The 14967-nt window shown below is 43.6% G+C and overlaps 1 protein-coding gene across 1 annotated transcript in view; it reads right to left on the minus strand.

Moving 5' to 3' along the window:
- The window catches only part of NT5DC2 (5'-nucleotidase domain containing 2), a 68182-nt gene that overhangs the window by 29534 nt on the left and 23681 nt on the right, over positions 1 to 14967 (minus strand). The window contains exons 5-8 of the mRNA XM_075939415.2: positions 14828 to 14921; positions 6372 to 6500; positions 1499 to 1559; positions 713 to 815 (exon numbers count right to left, since the gene is read on the minus strand). Coding sequence (XP_075795530.2) covers positions 713 to 815; positions 1499 to 1559; positions 6372 to 6500; positions 14828 to 14921 — 387 coding nt within the window. The remainder of the gene's footprint in view (positions 1 to 712; positions 816 to 1498; positions 1560 to 6371; positions 6501 to 14827; positions 14922 to 14967) is intronic.

A 14967-nucleotide genomic window follows, 5' to 3' on the forward strand; every position in this document is an offset into this window, starting at 1 on the left:
TGCGCCCTCAGGAAGCAGAGCAGGTTTGCTGGCTCAGGAGATATTGCTCTGTTAGTATCAATGGTAAACATGATGGCAACATAATACTGACCAGTCATAGCTCCAAAAGAAAAAATCTGAAGAGAAATACTTCTGTATTTAACCCACCACCACCAGTCATGGCTCCCTTCCCCCATGTCAAGTAGAATTTAACTGAAAGGAATCCTATCATCAGGGCCGGATTAAGACCTTTAGAGGCCCTACGCACTGAAAAGATTATGGTGCCCCTCATATGGAATTCAAAATAAAAACAATACTATACCGTCAAATCTCTCTTTTTTTTTTTTGGTGCCCCTGCTTTGCTGGTGCCCTAAGCACGTGCTTAGTCTGCCTATTGGGTAATCCAGCCCTGCCTATTATAAACTGCCAGTTTACTACCTTCAGATCCTCACTGAGGAAAATAGGCCCCAAGCCCCATAGTCTAATGCAGTGGTTCTCAAACTTTCGGGGCTCCGGAGCCCTTTACATGTGTAAAAATGTATGCAGAGTCCCAGCGGTCCACTGATTGTATGTGTTGTACCTATCGATATTTCCAGTTTGTCAACCTTGCGGAGCCCCTGGAGATGTCTCACGGAGCCCTGGGGCTCCATGGAGCACAGTTTGAGAAACACTGGTCTGATGCATGCAGCTGTAACCCTTGATTCGTATCACTTTTGAAACCGACAATACTCACACAAAGCTGAAGGGGCTGTTTGTAATAAGGAAGAGTTTCTTGTTGAGGTTAACCAGTCGGTTTAGGACAGCATAAGTTTCGTCCCCATGAAGAATATACTTCTCTGTTTAAAAAAAAAAAAAGTGGGGGGGGGGGGGGTCCACAAGTCAGTATCACATTTTACTAACCAGCTTTTTTCTCCCCAGCCCGCGTATTGGTTTAAAAAGAAACACCTTTGCCAGAGGGTTTTAAAAAAGGTCACCTATGAGCTAGGACATTGCTTGGAATGCAGCGACCATACCCTTGAGTACGCAGAGTTATAATTATTGAAATAAGGAAGATGAATACAGAATTGCAACAACAAAATTAAAAGCTAACTGAGTTAACGGGCTACTGAAGCAGGTGAATGTGAGAAAGCTCCATGCGTGTGAAGAGACAAGATGAACAATTACAATGTCACAGGGCGGACTATATAGTGAAAAGCTCATCCCCAATAGCTATGGACTTTCCATATGGTACATTTCCCACTGAACTGCAAATATCCCCAATTTATGGGCAAAGAAAAGAATTGCAGGAAGGAAAAGTTTGTTCTTTTCATTGAAAAGCAGCCTTCATCAATACCAAAATACCTCTTTCAACAGCTTTCAGCACAAGCTATGAAAATCTACCAGAATGACTGTCATCACCACTACTACTGGTTGTAGTCTGGTGATGTACTGAAAATTCATTAATCCATTTACATATGTAAATGGCCACAATATGCATTAGCATTGAAAATTAAGAACAATGGATTTAAACTTAACTGACCCATGTCCTTCTCGATCCATTTGTACATCATTCCTTTCACATGCACGTCTTTAATGGCATCCTGAAAAAAAAAAAAAAGGGAAAAAACCAGACAGCTTTCAGTTTTAAATCTGGCATTAATGGAACTATTTGCTACTGCCTCAAATGCAACAAGGTTGTCAAGATGGATCAATAGACTAAGGATGTGGCCACTTCATTTTCTGCAAAGGCAAAGAGTTAAGAGGACAAGAAGCGAAGGACATTCTGTAAGGAGATTCACCATTACAAACATAACCAATTACATTTATGAATTGGAACGCAGTGGAGAGAGGAAAAAAAACCTTGGTTTTATTTCAGCAAGTGGAAATATAGACATTAATTGAAAATAATATATTTACATAAAAGCTAAAACAAGTTATGCTTTGGGCAAATTGACCGGCCCTGCAATAATGACACTTGACTGAGTCCCAAGCAAGGTCTGAGTATTCTATAACTGCAACATAAGAACTCCAAGAGAAAGTATTAGAGTAACTGGCCGTGGCTACGCCAATTTCTCTCTCTCAGGGTCTGAGTGCAGCCTGAAGTCTTACCTCTCCTGGGGTGGAATTCTGCAGTTTACCCGTTCTCAGACCAACTTACAGCCCCCTAGGCACCGATCAAAACTAATTCAGGAGGTCCAACTGGAGTAGGACCTTGGATGGAACCAGCTTGTGTATCTGAGGTGAACTTATCCATCTCACTGTATTACCTTTCCTGGCTGGCCCTCCACAGATCCTTTACAGCATCTGTAAAGGAGCCCTGGTTGTTTAAACTGATGTGTCACCCTGAGCCAGCGAAGGACAACCTGCAGCCCATCAGGGTTGTGTGTGTGGCCCAAAAGACATTGTCTTTACCATTGCCCACAGCAGGGTTCCCAGATCCCACTGGTTTCTGTCGGCATCATTTTTTTCCTACCTGCATTACTAAAGAAACAGGCACGTAAAGGGCACGTGAATGGAGGTGCATGCTGATTGTACAGTGATGACTGCATGCAGAGGGAGTGCATGGCTCTCAAGCAAAGCACTGCTATGGCTCGACTGGCACACCCCCTCAGGCTCCAGGTACACAAGTGCAGTTAGCAAAACGACCCTGTCCCAGGAAGCTGTCTTGGTTACAATAGTCTTGCGGCCATTGAGGTGAAAGAGGGCCACTCACGTGGCCCACTTAACTAACCTACTTAGCCCAACGCCTACTTCACCCATCAATCCTCTGAGCAATGCTGTTACACCCACAGAACTCCCAGTGGAGACACTGCTATGTCAACAGGAGGCTTCTCCTGTTGACATAGTTACCGCCTTTCAGGGAGGTGAAGTACCTTCGCCAATGGGCAATGCTTCCCCCTCAGCACAGGGAGCATCTTCACCAAGAGCAGACAAGCCCTTATTCTAGTCATTCAGGCAGGCTGCCAGGCAATGCACAAGCGAACAGGGACGCTGAGTCACACACAATAGCCAAAACAGCAATAAAGACATTTCCCCAGTTTGTCAGAGAAGCACGTTGTGTCGTTCCATGGTCAGCCATGACCAGGCAAACAGCAACTCTGCTGATCTTCAAGGGATTCCCACCCAGCTTAAGCGGACCAAGGAAAGCAACAGTATGGGGTCTTAAGGTTCAACGAAGAGGTGGAAAGGAAAAGAGGTCTTCTACTGAGGACATCAAGAAAGTTCCATTTTGGCAAAGCCTCCCGAACAGCATTTCTCAAAGTGGTCCGCCGAGTGCCTTGCTACAAACAGTGAACCGGAGCCATGAGGCTCTGTGGCTGCAGGGCTGGTAAACAAACCAACCTGCACAGCCAGTTCACAGGTTTCTCAGAGTGGATCTGCAGAAAGTCTCAGGGCCGGGTCAAACTCATATTGGCACAGCTGTCTTTCAGGGGTGTGAACAATCCGTACCTGAGACCTAGCCCTAGCAGCCCCACCTCTGGGGTAGGCAACCTTAGGGAAGTTAGTGGAAGAATTTGTCAACATAACTTCCACCTCCCTGAGATCTGGATTCCCTCTGCTGAGCAGGCAGAGAGTATCTAAATGAAGTGCCACAGACGAGCCTCTGCTGCGTTTTAAATGTAGACATGTCCACAGAGCTGACTAGAGTCAGAGTTAAAGGCTAAAAGGGAACATCTAGTCTAATGCAGAACTTCAATTTTAGCCTGTTCTGTGCAGGTATCTGTCAAGATTTAGGGGATGCTGGAAGAGGGAGGTTTTCAATGTGCTCTACCACTCCAATCAATCAAAAAACCCTCCTTCTCTAGACAAGGAACATCTGCCTATACATGTGTTTAGTTGTCTATAGTAAGGGGACGAAGCCCAAACAGTGCTTAGGTGCCTGTCTTTCATACATATGTAAGTGAAAGCTAGACACATCCACGCACTGTCAAGTATCCCCACATCTCACCTAACAAGGTCTGCAAGCTGCACAGGTTAGTTCCAAGAGTCAATCTTAAAACCATCCTGTGCTCAGACTATTACATTTGTATCTATTTTTTAAAGCCAACGCCAATTTCTGGGATGGGGGGAGGGGAGAGAGAGTGAGGGGAGTCAGGGAATTACAGATGCTATTTTCATTTGTAAGGGTTTGGAGGTTATCTAGAAGTTATTTTTTTCCCTAGGGGGCTTAAATTGGACATTTTAAAATCAGACACATTCCATCACATCATGTGTTGTGCCCTTCAGTGCAGATTCCTAGAGGTCGACATTTCCTCTGATTTTTCCATCCATCCGTGTGTGGAACAAGTGTTATTTGTACAGCGGCATATGTGAATATGCACCACCACAAACACCCGCTGCCAGTGCTGGGTGCTCTGCTAATCAGCTGGGTGGCACTTGAATCACTCCTGGGGGGCTGCCCAAGCTCACCGAGAACACTGCTCAGGGTCTACAATCATTTTAAACCAACATTGCTATGGAGTAGGTGGTTACATGATTCCCTTGAGGTGGTGACAGAGCGGATATTCAGCACCCTCTTGAAGGCCATTTAATTTCTTGCTGACAGAGCATTAGCACTGCAGATTTGAGCCATTTATCAGGACATTTCTAATAAATTGGGCTTAAGTCGTCTGACATTTGGAGGTGAAAGGTAAAAATCTGGTTAACCCCCACAAACCAAAACAAACATGTCAGCCACCAAGTCAGTCTACAGTCTGAGAGGCACAGATACCAAACAGCAATGTGGTTATCACCACAAATGCAAGCTCCTGTGCAGAAAATCTCTCTTCTGATGGTCTGCCATCGGTGACACAAGCAAACAGCAAGTCCTCATGCTCCAGAACCATCATAGTAGAGAAAAGCAAGACAGACTTGCTAGGCTCCTTGGTTGCAGACTCCTTAGCCCACTCAAAGTTGTATTGCAGCTGGAGTCTTGAAACCCGAAAGCCAATATGCTGTGTGTCCCAGTACCAAGACAATGCATCAACCTGAGCTGTGAACAAATTGCTTATTTGCTTTAATCCCAGTTAAAATACTTGACCTTTTGACCAGAACACAGTGTACAGCTTCATACTAAAGCCTATGTACAGCATGTCTTCCAGAAGTTCCCCAAGGACTAATTGCGAAAGTTTAGAGCACCCATGATAAATGTTTCTTGCCCACTAACAGCACAAGTTAGGTATGTGTTGCCAACATGAGCCCTGGTGCTAAAAATACCTTTTAGTATGCGGAAAAAAAGATTTCTTATGAGGGTGGAGGATGGGTTGTCTGTCTGTTTCCAGAAATTATTCCGGAAATACGTGAATCATTATTCTGAGAACACTCAATACTAGGTGCTAATAGGAGTGGGGGAGTTTTACATTTATATCTTCACGATAACTTCTGTCCTATTTTACTGAATAACATTCCGAACCAGGCATATCAGAATCTTTTGTCTCCCAAAACACAAAAATTAGCTTCAGGGAGCACTGACCCACATGAACAGGCGAGGTTTTAAAAGAAGTATATTTACCCCATTAATCCTCCAAAAATCAGGCAAGGTAATTTTTTTTTTGTCATCCACCTTATCTTTAGCTGAAATTTTGCATACTGCTCCTCATAAGACCACACTTAATCAAGTAGAAATTGAAAGGCTCTGCCTAAGGAGGAGACATTGTATGTCCCACAGAGAGTGACCTGGAGTCTTTTAGTACTCTATTTAGGACAAAGGACTCACCCAAATTTTACCTGTACATTAACTGGAAATTCAGAATATCTCCATGTCAATAATCTCATCACAGGAATGAAGAGATATCCTGCCCATATTGGCAGGCAGCATCAGTATAATTAAATCGATGCAAAATTCCCCTTTTTTTTGGGCAGTGGAGGGTCCGATTTAAAAAAAAATGCCCCTTTTAAATAAAGGAGGATCAAGGCAATGGCCTACAGATAAAAGCCTGGACTTCCTGAACAAGCTGACAAAAGGCTTTTAGATTTCACCTTCTACAAAATGAATGAGGTTTTTTCCCCCATAAAGAAAGCATATGAATGTAGTTGAGAAGTATAGAGAAAGGGGAAGAAATAACAGCTTCCTAGAGCTGGACGGACTTGAATTCAACTCCTCTGTCATGTCTGTGGCCCTGACCTAGCAGGCCTCTAAACACTACCAAAATAAAATGTTAAATATTAATAGAGAGATCTAAGAGTATACAAAAATCTCTAATGCTTTTAAGAAAGGCAGCGTATGTGCACCAGTGCTCCTCAAAGACAATGCATTAGAGGTCAGACATCATACAAGCTTATGTTTGAATAGCACAGAGTTCACAAGTAGCAACACAAGACTTAAGATTAATTGTATCTCACACACACACACACACACACACACACACACACACACACACACACACACACACACTAACTACTGCATCAGCATTTCAAGTGTTCCTTATACTCACAGAGATATCCTTGTACAGGTGAACCTGGTCAAACTCAATGCCATGGTTTATGAAATAGTCGATGACAGATGAGAGCAGGGTCATTTCAGGAAGGGAGAAGATGTCCATGAATTGTTTAATTGAAGGACCCTGATCAAAAGAAAAAAGATGTATTAGAAATTCAAGAGAGCTGGGAGCATGGTGTTAAGAGTTCAGAAGGCTTTCCTATGCCAATTAAAGATGTGGGGGGGGGGGATGAAGTGCATGGTTGGGTTCCAGTCAAGCTCTGCAAGCTAATTAGGACTGGCTCACATCAGTTTTCTGATGAGACCTCCAAAACACACCTACCTACTGCTAGACGTGTCAGTAACTTTGGAGGGGCAGGGGGGAGGGGGCAGACTCAATGACATCCTGAGGTCTCTTCCAACCCTAGGATTCTAATACAGTAGGTAGCACTCTGCACTTAAATTAGGTCTGTGTATGCACACAGGTCTCCTGACCTCTGTGGTCACATAACCACAGCACTTCCTACAAGATATGGTGACTTAGCCAACTGAATACAGAATTCTTCACTTCCCGACCAGCTCTGCTGTAGAACACTGCAGTGCACTGGGAAACTAGAAGGGCTAAAGGGATCCTTCTCAATTCCTCTCACTCATCTCACAGGACTGCCAGGAGGCTTAATTAAATGTTTATTATGCATTTCAATATTCTTGGACGCAAGGCATTGAGACGTCAAAGTATTATGCTTTAAATACCTCAATGAGGTTTCGGATTTAACTGATCAAGAAGCAATAAAGTTATTTGAACAATTTGTGCCCAAAAGACAACAGGAAACTCCTGTCACACAAGGTAATAAAGAGAGAAACAGTTATAGGTGTTTTTGAAAAACAGCTAGGAATTAGTGTTGTTCTAATCTTCAAGTTTCCACTCAACTCCGGAATGAGTTTATCATACAAGTTATAAAATTAGTAACAATTAAATGACTGTGGGCCTAATTTGGCCCTTCTATGAGCAGATGTTACTCCATAGCTTGCATCTTCAAACAGCACAGCTTTTGGACCACCAGTTCTAGTTTAATGCAATTTACTAGCCTTACCATAGAATATTAGGGGTGGAAGAGACTTCAGGAGGTCACCCCTGCTCAAAGCAGGACCAACCCCAACTAAATCATCCCAGCCAGGACTTTGTCAAGCTTGGCCTTAAAAACCTCTGAGGATGGAGATTATCACCTCCCTAGGTAACCCATCCCAGTGCTTTACCACCCTCCTAGTGAAACAGATTTCCCTAATATCCAACCTAGACCTCCCGCCCTCAATTGCTCCTTATTCTGTGGTCTGCCACCACTGAAAACAGCCTCTCTGCATCCTCTTTGAATCCCCATTTCAGGGAGTTGAAGGCTGAACTCAGCCCCCCACCACACATGTGCTCTTCTTTTCTGCAAACTAAAGTCCAGTTCCCCTCAGCATCTCCTCATGAATTGTGCCCCAGACGGCTAATTTTGTTTGTCATCCACTGGACTCTCTCCAATTTGTCCACATCCCTTGGGGGGTGCACAAAACTGGAATCAATGCTCCAGATGTGGCTTCACTTGTGCCAAATAAAGGGGATAATTACCTCCCTCGATCTACTGGCAATGCTCCAACTAATGCACCCCAATACGTCATTAGCCTTTCTGGCAACAAAGGCACACTGCTGACTTGTACTCAGTATCTCATCCACTAATCGCCAGATCCTTTTCTGCAGAACTGCTGCTCAGCCAGTTGGACCCCAGACTGTCTGTGAGCTTCCTCAGATTTCTTTTGACCTAATCTTCCAATTTGTCTAGGTCACTCTGGACCCTACCCCTTCTCCTACCCTCCAGCATACCTACCTACCTTCCCGATTTTCCCCTCTGCCCTGCTTCTAGTCATCCACAAACTTGCTGAGGATGGAATCCATCCCCTCATCTAGATTAGTGAAGATGCTGAACAGAACCGGCCCCAAGACTGACCCCTGGGACACTGTTTGATACCAGCTGCCAACTAGACATTGAGCTGTTGATCACTAACTATTGAGCCCGACAATCCAGCCAGCTGTCTATCCAGCTGCTAGCCCCTTCATTCAGGCCATGCTTTAACTTGCTGGCAAGAATGCTGTGGGAGACCATATCAAAAGCTTTTCTAGAAAGAAGGTAGATCACATCCACTGCTTTCCCCATATCCGCCGAGCCAATCATTTCATCATAGAAAGCAGTCAGGTTGGTCAGCCATGACTTTCCCTTGGTGAATCCATATTGACTGTTCCTGATCACTTTCCTCTCCAAGTGTCCCAAAAAGGATTGCTTGAGGACCTGCTCTAAGCCTTTTCCAGGGACTGGATTAAGCCACCAGTCTGTTTCCCACAGTCTCCTCCTCCTGCCCCCTTCGCCCCCTTTAAATAAAGATGGGCACTAGATTTGCTTTCTTGCAATTATCTGAGACCTTTCCCTGATCACCACAAGCTTTCAAAGAAAATGACCAATAGCTCTGCAATCACATCAGCCAGCTCCCTCACCATGCTTAGCTGCATCAGCTGGACTTGTGCATGGCCAGCTTTTCTAAAGTCCTTAACCTGTCCCTTCACCACTGAGGGCTCATTTCCTTCCCATACTGTGCTGCCCAGTGCAGCAGTCTGGGAGCAGACCTTGTCTGTGAAGACAGAGGCAAAGGCAAAGTCACTGCATCCCTTTCTGACATACTAAAATGAGAGAGAGAGAGATTCTCAAATCTCTCCTGAGAGCTGCAGATGAATGAGTAATTCAGCTTGTCTTCTGACTAGTGCCAGAATGACTCTGGGAATAATTAAAGACATCTGGCGACAGAAAAGCAGTTTGGGAAGGGCTTGGAACTGCTCAAGACTCTAGCTAGCTACCAAGGATGTCTATCCACTCGCTGCATAGCTGAGAGCTGGAAGTCTAGCCCTCAAACAAAATTCCCTAGCAAATGGAGACCCATCTGCTTAACATTCTCATGCAGTTCCATACCAATACAGTAGCATGGAAAGCACACGTGAAGTCAACAGCTAGGAGGAAGTGGTTATGAAGACGTATTCCTGTCTGGGAAGAGGGCAAGTGCTGACTAAGAAATGTAGCCACAGTAGACATCTTACATCAGGTACAAGAGTGTTTCCAGAAAAATTCTAGATGTTTAATGCACCCCATCCTATGGTGACAAAACCACTACCACAGAACTCAAGGAAAGCAGCTTCTCCTCATCCACAGCCAGCCATAACGGAGGGAAACAACGTGCCCGTTTCTCAGGCCAGGCCATAGGGACACAGTGCATGTAGGCAACCAGCACAGAGAGTTAAGAGGCTGCTGTTCCATTTCACCCCAGATGGAAGAGTACACTGGTTCAGCCATTGCAGAAGGGATACCTATTACAAGAGTGTCTGAATTTTAGCCGACAGCTACGTTCGATTGGGATTGGCATTAGGAGACTCACGTTGAGACCTTTACTCTTGCAAAAAACTGTGAAGCAATTGTTAATGAGCTGAAGTAATCAGGACCAGTTTTTACATCTCACTGAAGAGAGCATGTTCTTTATTAATAGCTTTTGTTATCTTTTGATCCTTCAGAAGAAATTTAATTATATTTGTTGTTACACAAGAGCACTCTGGCACTAAGCTCACAAGAACACTGAATCTGCCAGGGTATGTCTTGACTACAGGGTTTTTTCGAAAAAAAGTAGCCTTTAAAAAAAAAAAGGCATCTGCGTCTAGACTGCCGCTGTGTTTCCAAAAGTAAATTGAAAGAAAGCGGCAGTTTTTTCGATTGTGGTAAACCTCATTTTACAAGGAATAACGCCTTTTTGAGAGTACTCTTTCGAAAAAAGGCATATTGAATGCAAACTGCTTTTTCGAAAGAGAACTTCTAAAAAGAGCTCACTTTCTTGAAAAAAAAAATCTGCCCGTAGTCTAGACGTAGCCCCCTATTTAATCTGACCATCGGTCCATCAAGGTTAATGTCCTGGTTTTGGCAGAGGTCAGTAACTGATACGCCAAGGAAAACCAAGACGCATGTATATAGCAAAAGAATGTATAGGATTGTGGGAAGAATTGATTTCTGAACCTCCTGGCAAGGAAATCCTGACTGTAGTGTAATCGTATAGACTTTAATGTCAGCAAGGACAAAGTGATTTATTTATATTTTAGCTTATTCAGAGAATTACCTAGTTCCTTTTAAAAACCTAGTTACAGCACTTAAGTCCATGCCCTCCAAAGTACATTCCACCGAGTAACTGAATACTTGGGAATTGTATAACAAGGAGGTAGGACTGATCAATTTCTGCTATGATCTCTACAGCATAATTCATATACTTCAGTTAAGCCCCATTCCATTCTAATGCTTCTCCCTTACATGCTTTAAAAAAAAAAAAAAAAAAAAAAGTCAAAGGTAGAGCCCAATATTGCACCTAAGAAGATGGGTAAATCCTTACCAGCAGACCATCCATGGCCACTAGCGGTCTCAGCTTGTCAAAAAATACTGCAAATATGCAGCTCAAGAAAGAACACAAATGGGTTTTGGAATTGATTTTGCTGCCTTTATTTAAGTGATTGAGGGAATTTCTTCTCCTTTACAGCAAGGCCCAACAAAGGAGTTTAAAATTTGTGCATGGTGATTTTAACAAACCCCTTGCAAGTCTAGGTCAAGAGGCATGCCAAACATGTGTGATGAACTGCAGGAGTTTAGGAAAAATCTGTTTTAATTAGAAAGCAATCAGCAGAAGCACACACACACAAAAATCCCCACATTAGTTTTAGTTCCTCAAAGTACTTGTAGGAACTTTGGACTGATGTATATTAGAATCAGAAATGTAGTGCACGTCCAATTCTTCCATTATGTACTTTATTTTATTCAGTTGGTATTTAATGGCTTATAATTGAATAATTCCTTCAAAGAATACTACAGACACAAGGGCTGTGTCTACATTGGCACCCTTTTCCGGAAATGCTTAAAACGGACCAGTTTTCCGTTATAAGTATTTCCGGAAAAAGCACGTCTACATTGGCAGGATGCTTTTCCGGAAAAGCACTTTACCTGGAAAAGCGTCCGTGCCAATGTAGACGCACTTTTCCGCAAAAAAAATGACGATTGGGGCTTTTTTGCGGAAAAGACTACTGGGCTGTCTACATTGGCCCTTTTCCAGAACAGTTTTCTGGAAAAGGACTTTTGCCCGAACGGGAGCAGCATTGTTTTTCCGGAAAAAACAATGAAAATTTTACATTAGATCGTCATTGCTTTTCCGAAAAAGCAAGCGGCCAGTGTAGACACAGCCAAGAAGTTTAAGTTTGCATTCAGCAGTGAAAGATACAGCAGAGATGACTTGTTCAGTCAGAAACAATACCCAATGGCAGATCAGAGACTTGCTGATCTCCTGGTGTCCCCAACCACACATTTTATGCAACATGTGTTGTGGTGTTTGGAATAATTTTATTAAAAGTCTGGAAGGGAAAAGAAAATAGACTCTCCGCTATTTAGGATCAAGATTAGCTTAGACAAGTTTGTCAAAACTGTTTAAACAATCTGAGGAGAGAAAATTCCAGTTTTTCTAGTTCCATAAAATAAACCTCACCTCTCTAAAACTGAAGTGCTCATCTTAGCTCATGGCAGTAGCCAGAAAGAGCATTACAAATATTCGACCTTACTCCATGTAATAAATTCATACATGCTTGGGCATCAGTCATCTGCCTACTAGCAAGGGTCAGTAATAAAAAAAAAAAAAATCTACTACAGATTGCCCAGCATGTGAGCAAAATTCAGTTCCGATTCCCAATAAGGACTGGCGTATGTTCTGTGATTTTTTTGGGAGGGACGGAAGGAGGGGGGCAAGGGAGCGGCTTTGGAAGTGCATCACACGCGTACAGAACTGAAGAGCTCGGTAAAAGCTGAAAAGCCGGTTTCTCTCCAACAAAAGTTGGTCCAGAAAAAGAGGTGACCTCCCCACCTTGTTTCTTGCACGTATAATATCACTGACTGACTCCTGAACAAGCCAGGTCCTCATTGCTCACCAAAGAAAGATCATTTTGAAAGAGGGGAGAAATTAAAAAGAAAAAAAATAACCTTAGTGTAAAAAACGGGAACTAAATGGAAAAAATTATAATAATGTTAACGCATCCAAGAGTCAGCAAAGAAAGGTCGCTAGTATTATTAGAGCCCAAATACTGTAGCTAGACTTCATACTTAGGACAAGTGAGAGTCTTAAAAAAAATTAAATGTAATTTGTGAATAGCAAATTGTAAGAGTGCTGGGTGTATAGATATTTCACATTCTAAACATACATAAGAAGAAGTAACTTCAGAACTGTGAATAATTCTTGGTCACAGAGTATTTGCTTTTCCAAGGGACTAACAGCTCAGATTAGCCTCTCTGGTGATACAGAAATCAAAGTGACCTTGGGTTGTTGACTTAGCACAGCTGACTTAAAGGGGTATTACTACAGTGTTTTGAGGAAGCCTGCAGTTTAGCTAACAGATGATTCACCTATGCCAGAAGAACAAGTTGAGGGTGGGATTTATGAACTTATTTTTTCCTGCAGCTTCCATGGCATGAAGCAAGCTAGTTCTTCCAAAAATAACATTTGATTCCAGCCCATCTTCCTTTCAGCCAATGAAGACAAATCTGAAAGGTTCCAGTGGAAGAAACTCACTGTTGCCAGACTCTGCAAGAGTGAAGCTGATCTACACAGAATAATTAAAAGCAGTTTCTGGAGCCCTATGCAGAGCTGAAGGATTTCTCTGTTTGTGCTGCACATACATGTACTTGAATAATAATCCGGCCTCAAGGTTAGCCGATGTGCATTCATTCTCTGGGAACAGTGTTCAAGCCAAATGGAAGTGTTAAAGCCAACATACCTTTGTATTTAACATTTACCAAGTTCCCCAGAAAGAACACATTCCACCAGCTTTACTTGAATGTTCTTCAAGGATGATCATCTTTGCACATTTTGGTATCTGCATTTCATAACTTTACAATATAAAGATCAATTTCCCTTTGCTACTTAGGTGTGGGGAACAGGAGAGGAAGTGGGCCACACACATTTATGATACATGAAATTATGATGGAATTCTGTGAAGTTGCAGGAAGTTCAGGACAGTTCTAAAAACTTCCCCTCAACATTTTCTAGGCCTATTCTCTAAGGACAGGGGTGTGCAATCATTTCTAAAAAGGGTGCCACTTCACAAATTTCTGGAGTGGCCCCCAGCCACGCCGAAAGGGGCAGTGCTTCCAGCAGAAGGGGCGGGACCAGGAGAGGTCATGCTCCCTCCTACAGAACCTGATTGGCCTAGGGATGGGGGAGCCCATGTAGTCTTTGCCCCCCACCTCTGGGGCCTAGAGAGAATTGCCAGCTCTTAAAACAGCAGGCAGTTCCTTCTAGGTGCTATGGCAGAAGGAGACTTTGCATGCTCCCCCTGGTCCGAGGCCAATCAGTCCCTCACTCAGTCCCTGCCAGGGGCATGCAGTGGCCAGACAGAGCTGTTTTAAAACAGCTAGTGGTTTCCTCTAATGCCGCACACCGCAGCCGGGGGAGGAAACTTCATGCACTCCCCCGTCCCCAGGTCTTGATTGGCCTGGAGGCAGGGTGGCTGCAGACTGGAATGCTGAGCCGATTCCAGTCCGTGGAGGTGCTCTTGCCCACCCCTGTATAAGAATGACCAGACTAGGTCAGACCAATGGTCCATCCAGCCCGGGATCTCTAGCAGTGGCCAGTGCCAGACATCACAGAGGCAATGAACAGAACATAGCAATTACCGAGTGACTCATCCCCTGTCCTCCAGATTCAGTAGCCAGCAGTCAGAGGTTTAGGGGCACCTGGAGCAACGGGTTGCTTCCCTGAGCACTGGTGGCTATTAGTCAAGATGAATCTCATGTAATCCTGCCAGTCATTTATAAGCAAATAAAATTCAGAGTTCCAGCTATGTGATATGGTACCATTTAAAACCTCCATTTAGCACCAACTAACAAGCCTGAGAGGGAAGTCTCTGTCCTCAGAGCCAGTACAGCCCAGGTCTTATTATTCACCATTTGGAGCTCACTAGTAAGCTGGGATGCTTATTCATTCGAGAACACACACACACACACACACACACACACGAGTTGCCTCTTTACAGAGATCAACTGCTGTAACGTGGTCTGAGGACCGCCATTAATGCGGCAGGCTGGATTTGAATGAGTAATCTGAATGTGAACACGACATACACTACCAACTTTCCTTCGGGCCCCAACCATTAAAAAAAGAATTTCCACAGGCTATTCCCAAATTCTATGCCTCCTTGAACAAGCTCTGAGTAAAATTCCACTGAAGTAAAATGTGGTTAAACTGACAAGTGCTATCCTTTTCTAATCCAAAAGCAGCTACTGGCACCATCACTTACTATATAAGAAGTAATGCTCCTAGAGGATAGAAAAAGACCAAAAATCAGTTTTCAAGGATGCACAGAAGGGCTGCCTATATTACCTTGCCATAGAAGTCACTCATTTGGTACAGCGGGATGTGCTGGGTGCCACCATACAATTCGATAACCTCTTCATCAGGCACCGGCTTTAGCCCTCTACAAAGACAAATTACACAAATCACTGCATTGCTAAATGTTAGCA

Source organism: Pelodiscus sinensis, chromosome 11 (assembly GCF_052426305.1).
Source record: "Pelodiscus sinensis isolate ZL-2025 chromosome 11, ASM5242630v1, whole genome shotgun sequence".
In the NCBI taxonomy this organism is placed as follows: domain Eukaryota; kingdom Metazoa; phylum Chordata; order Testudines; family Trionychidae; genus Pelodiscus; species Pelodiscus sinensis.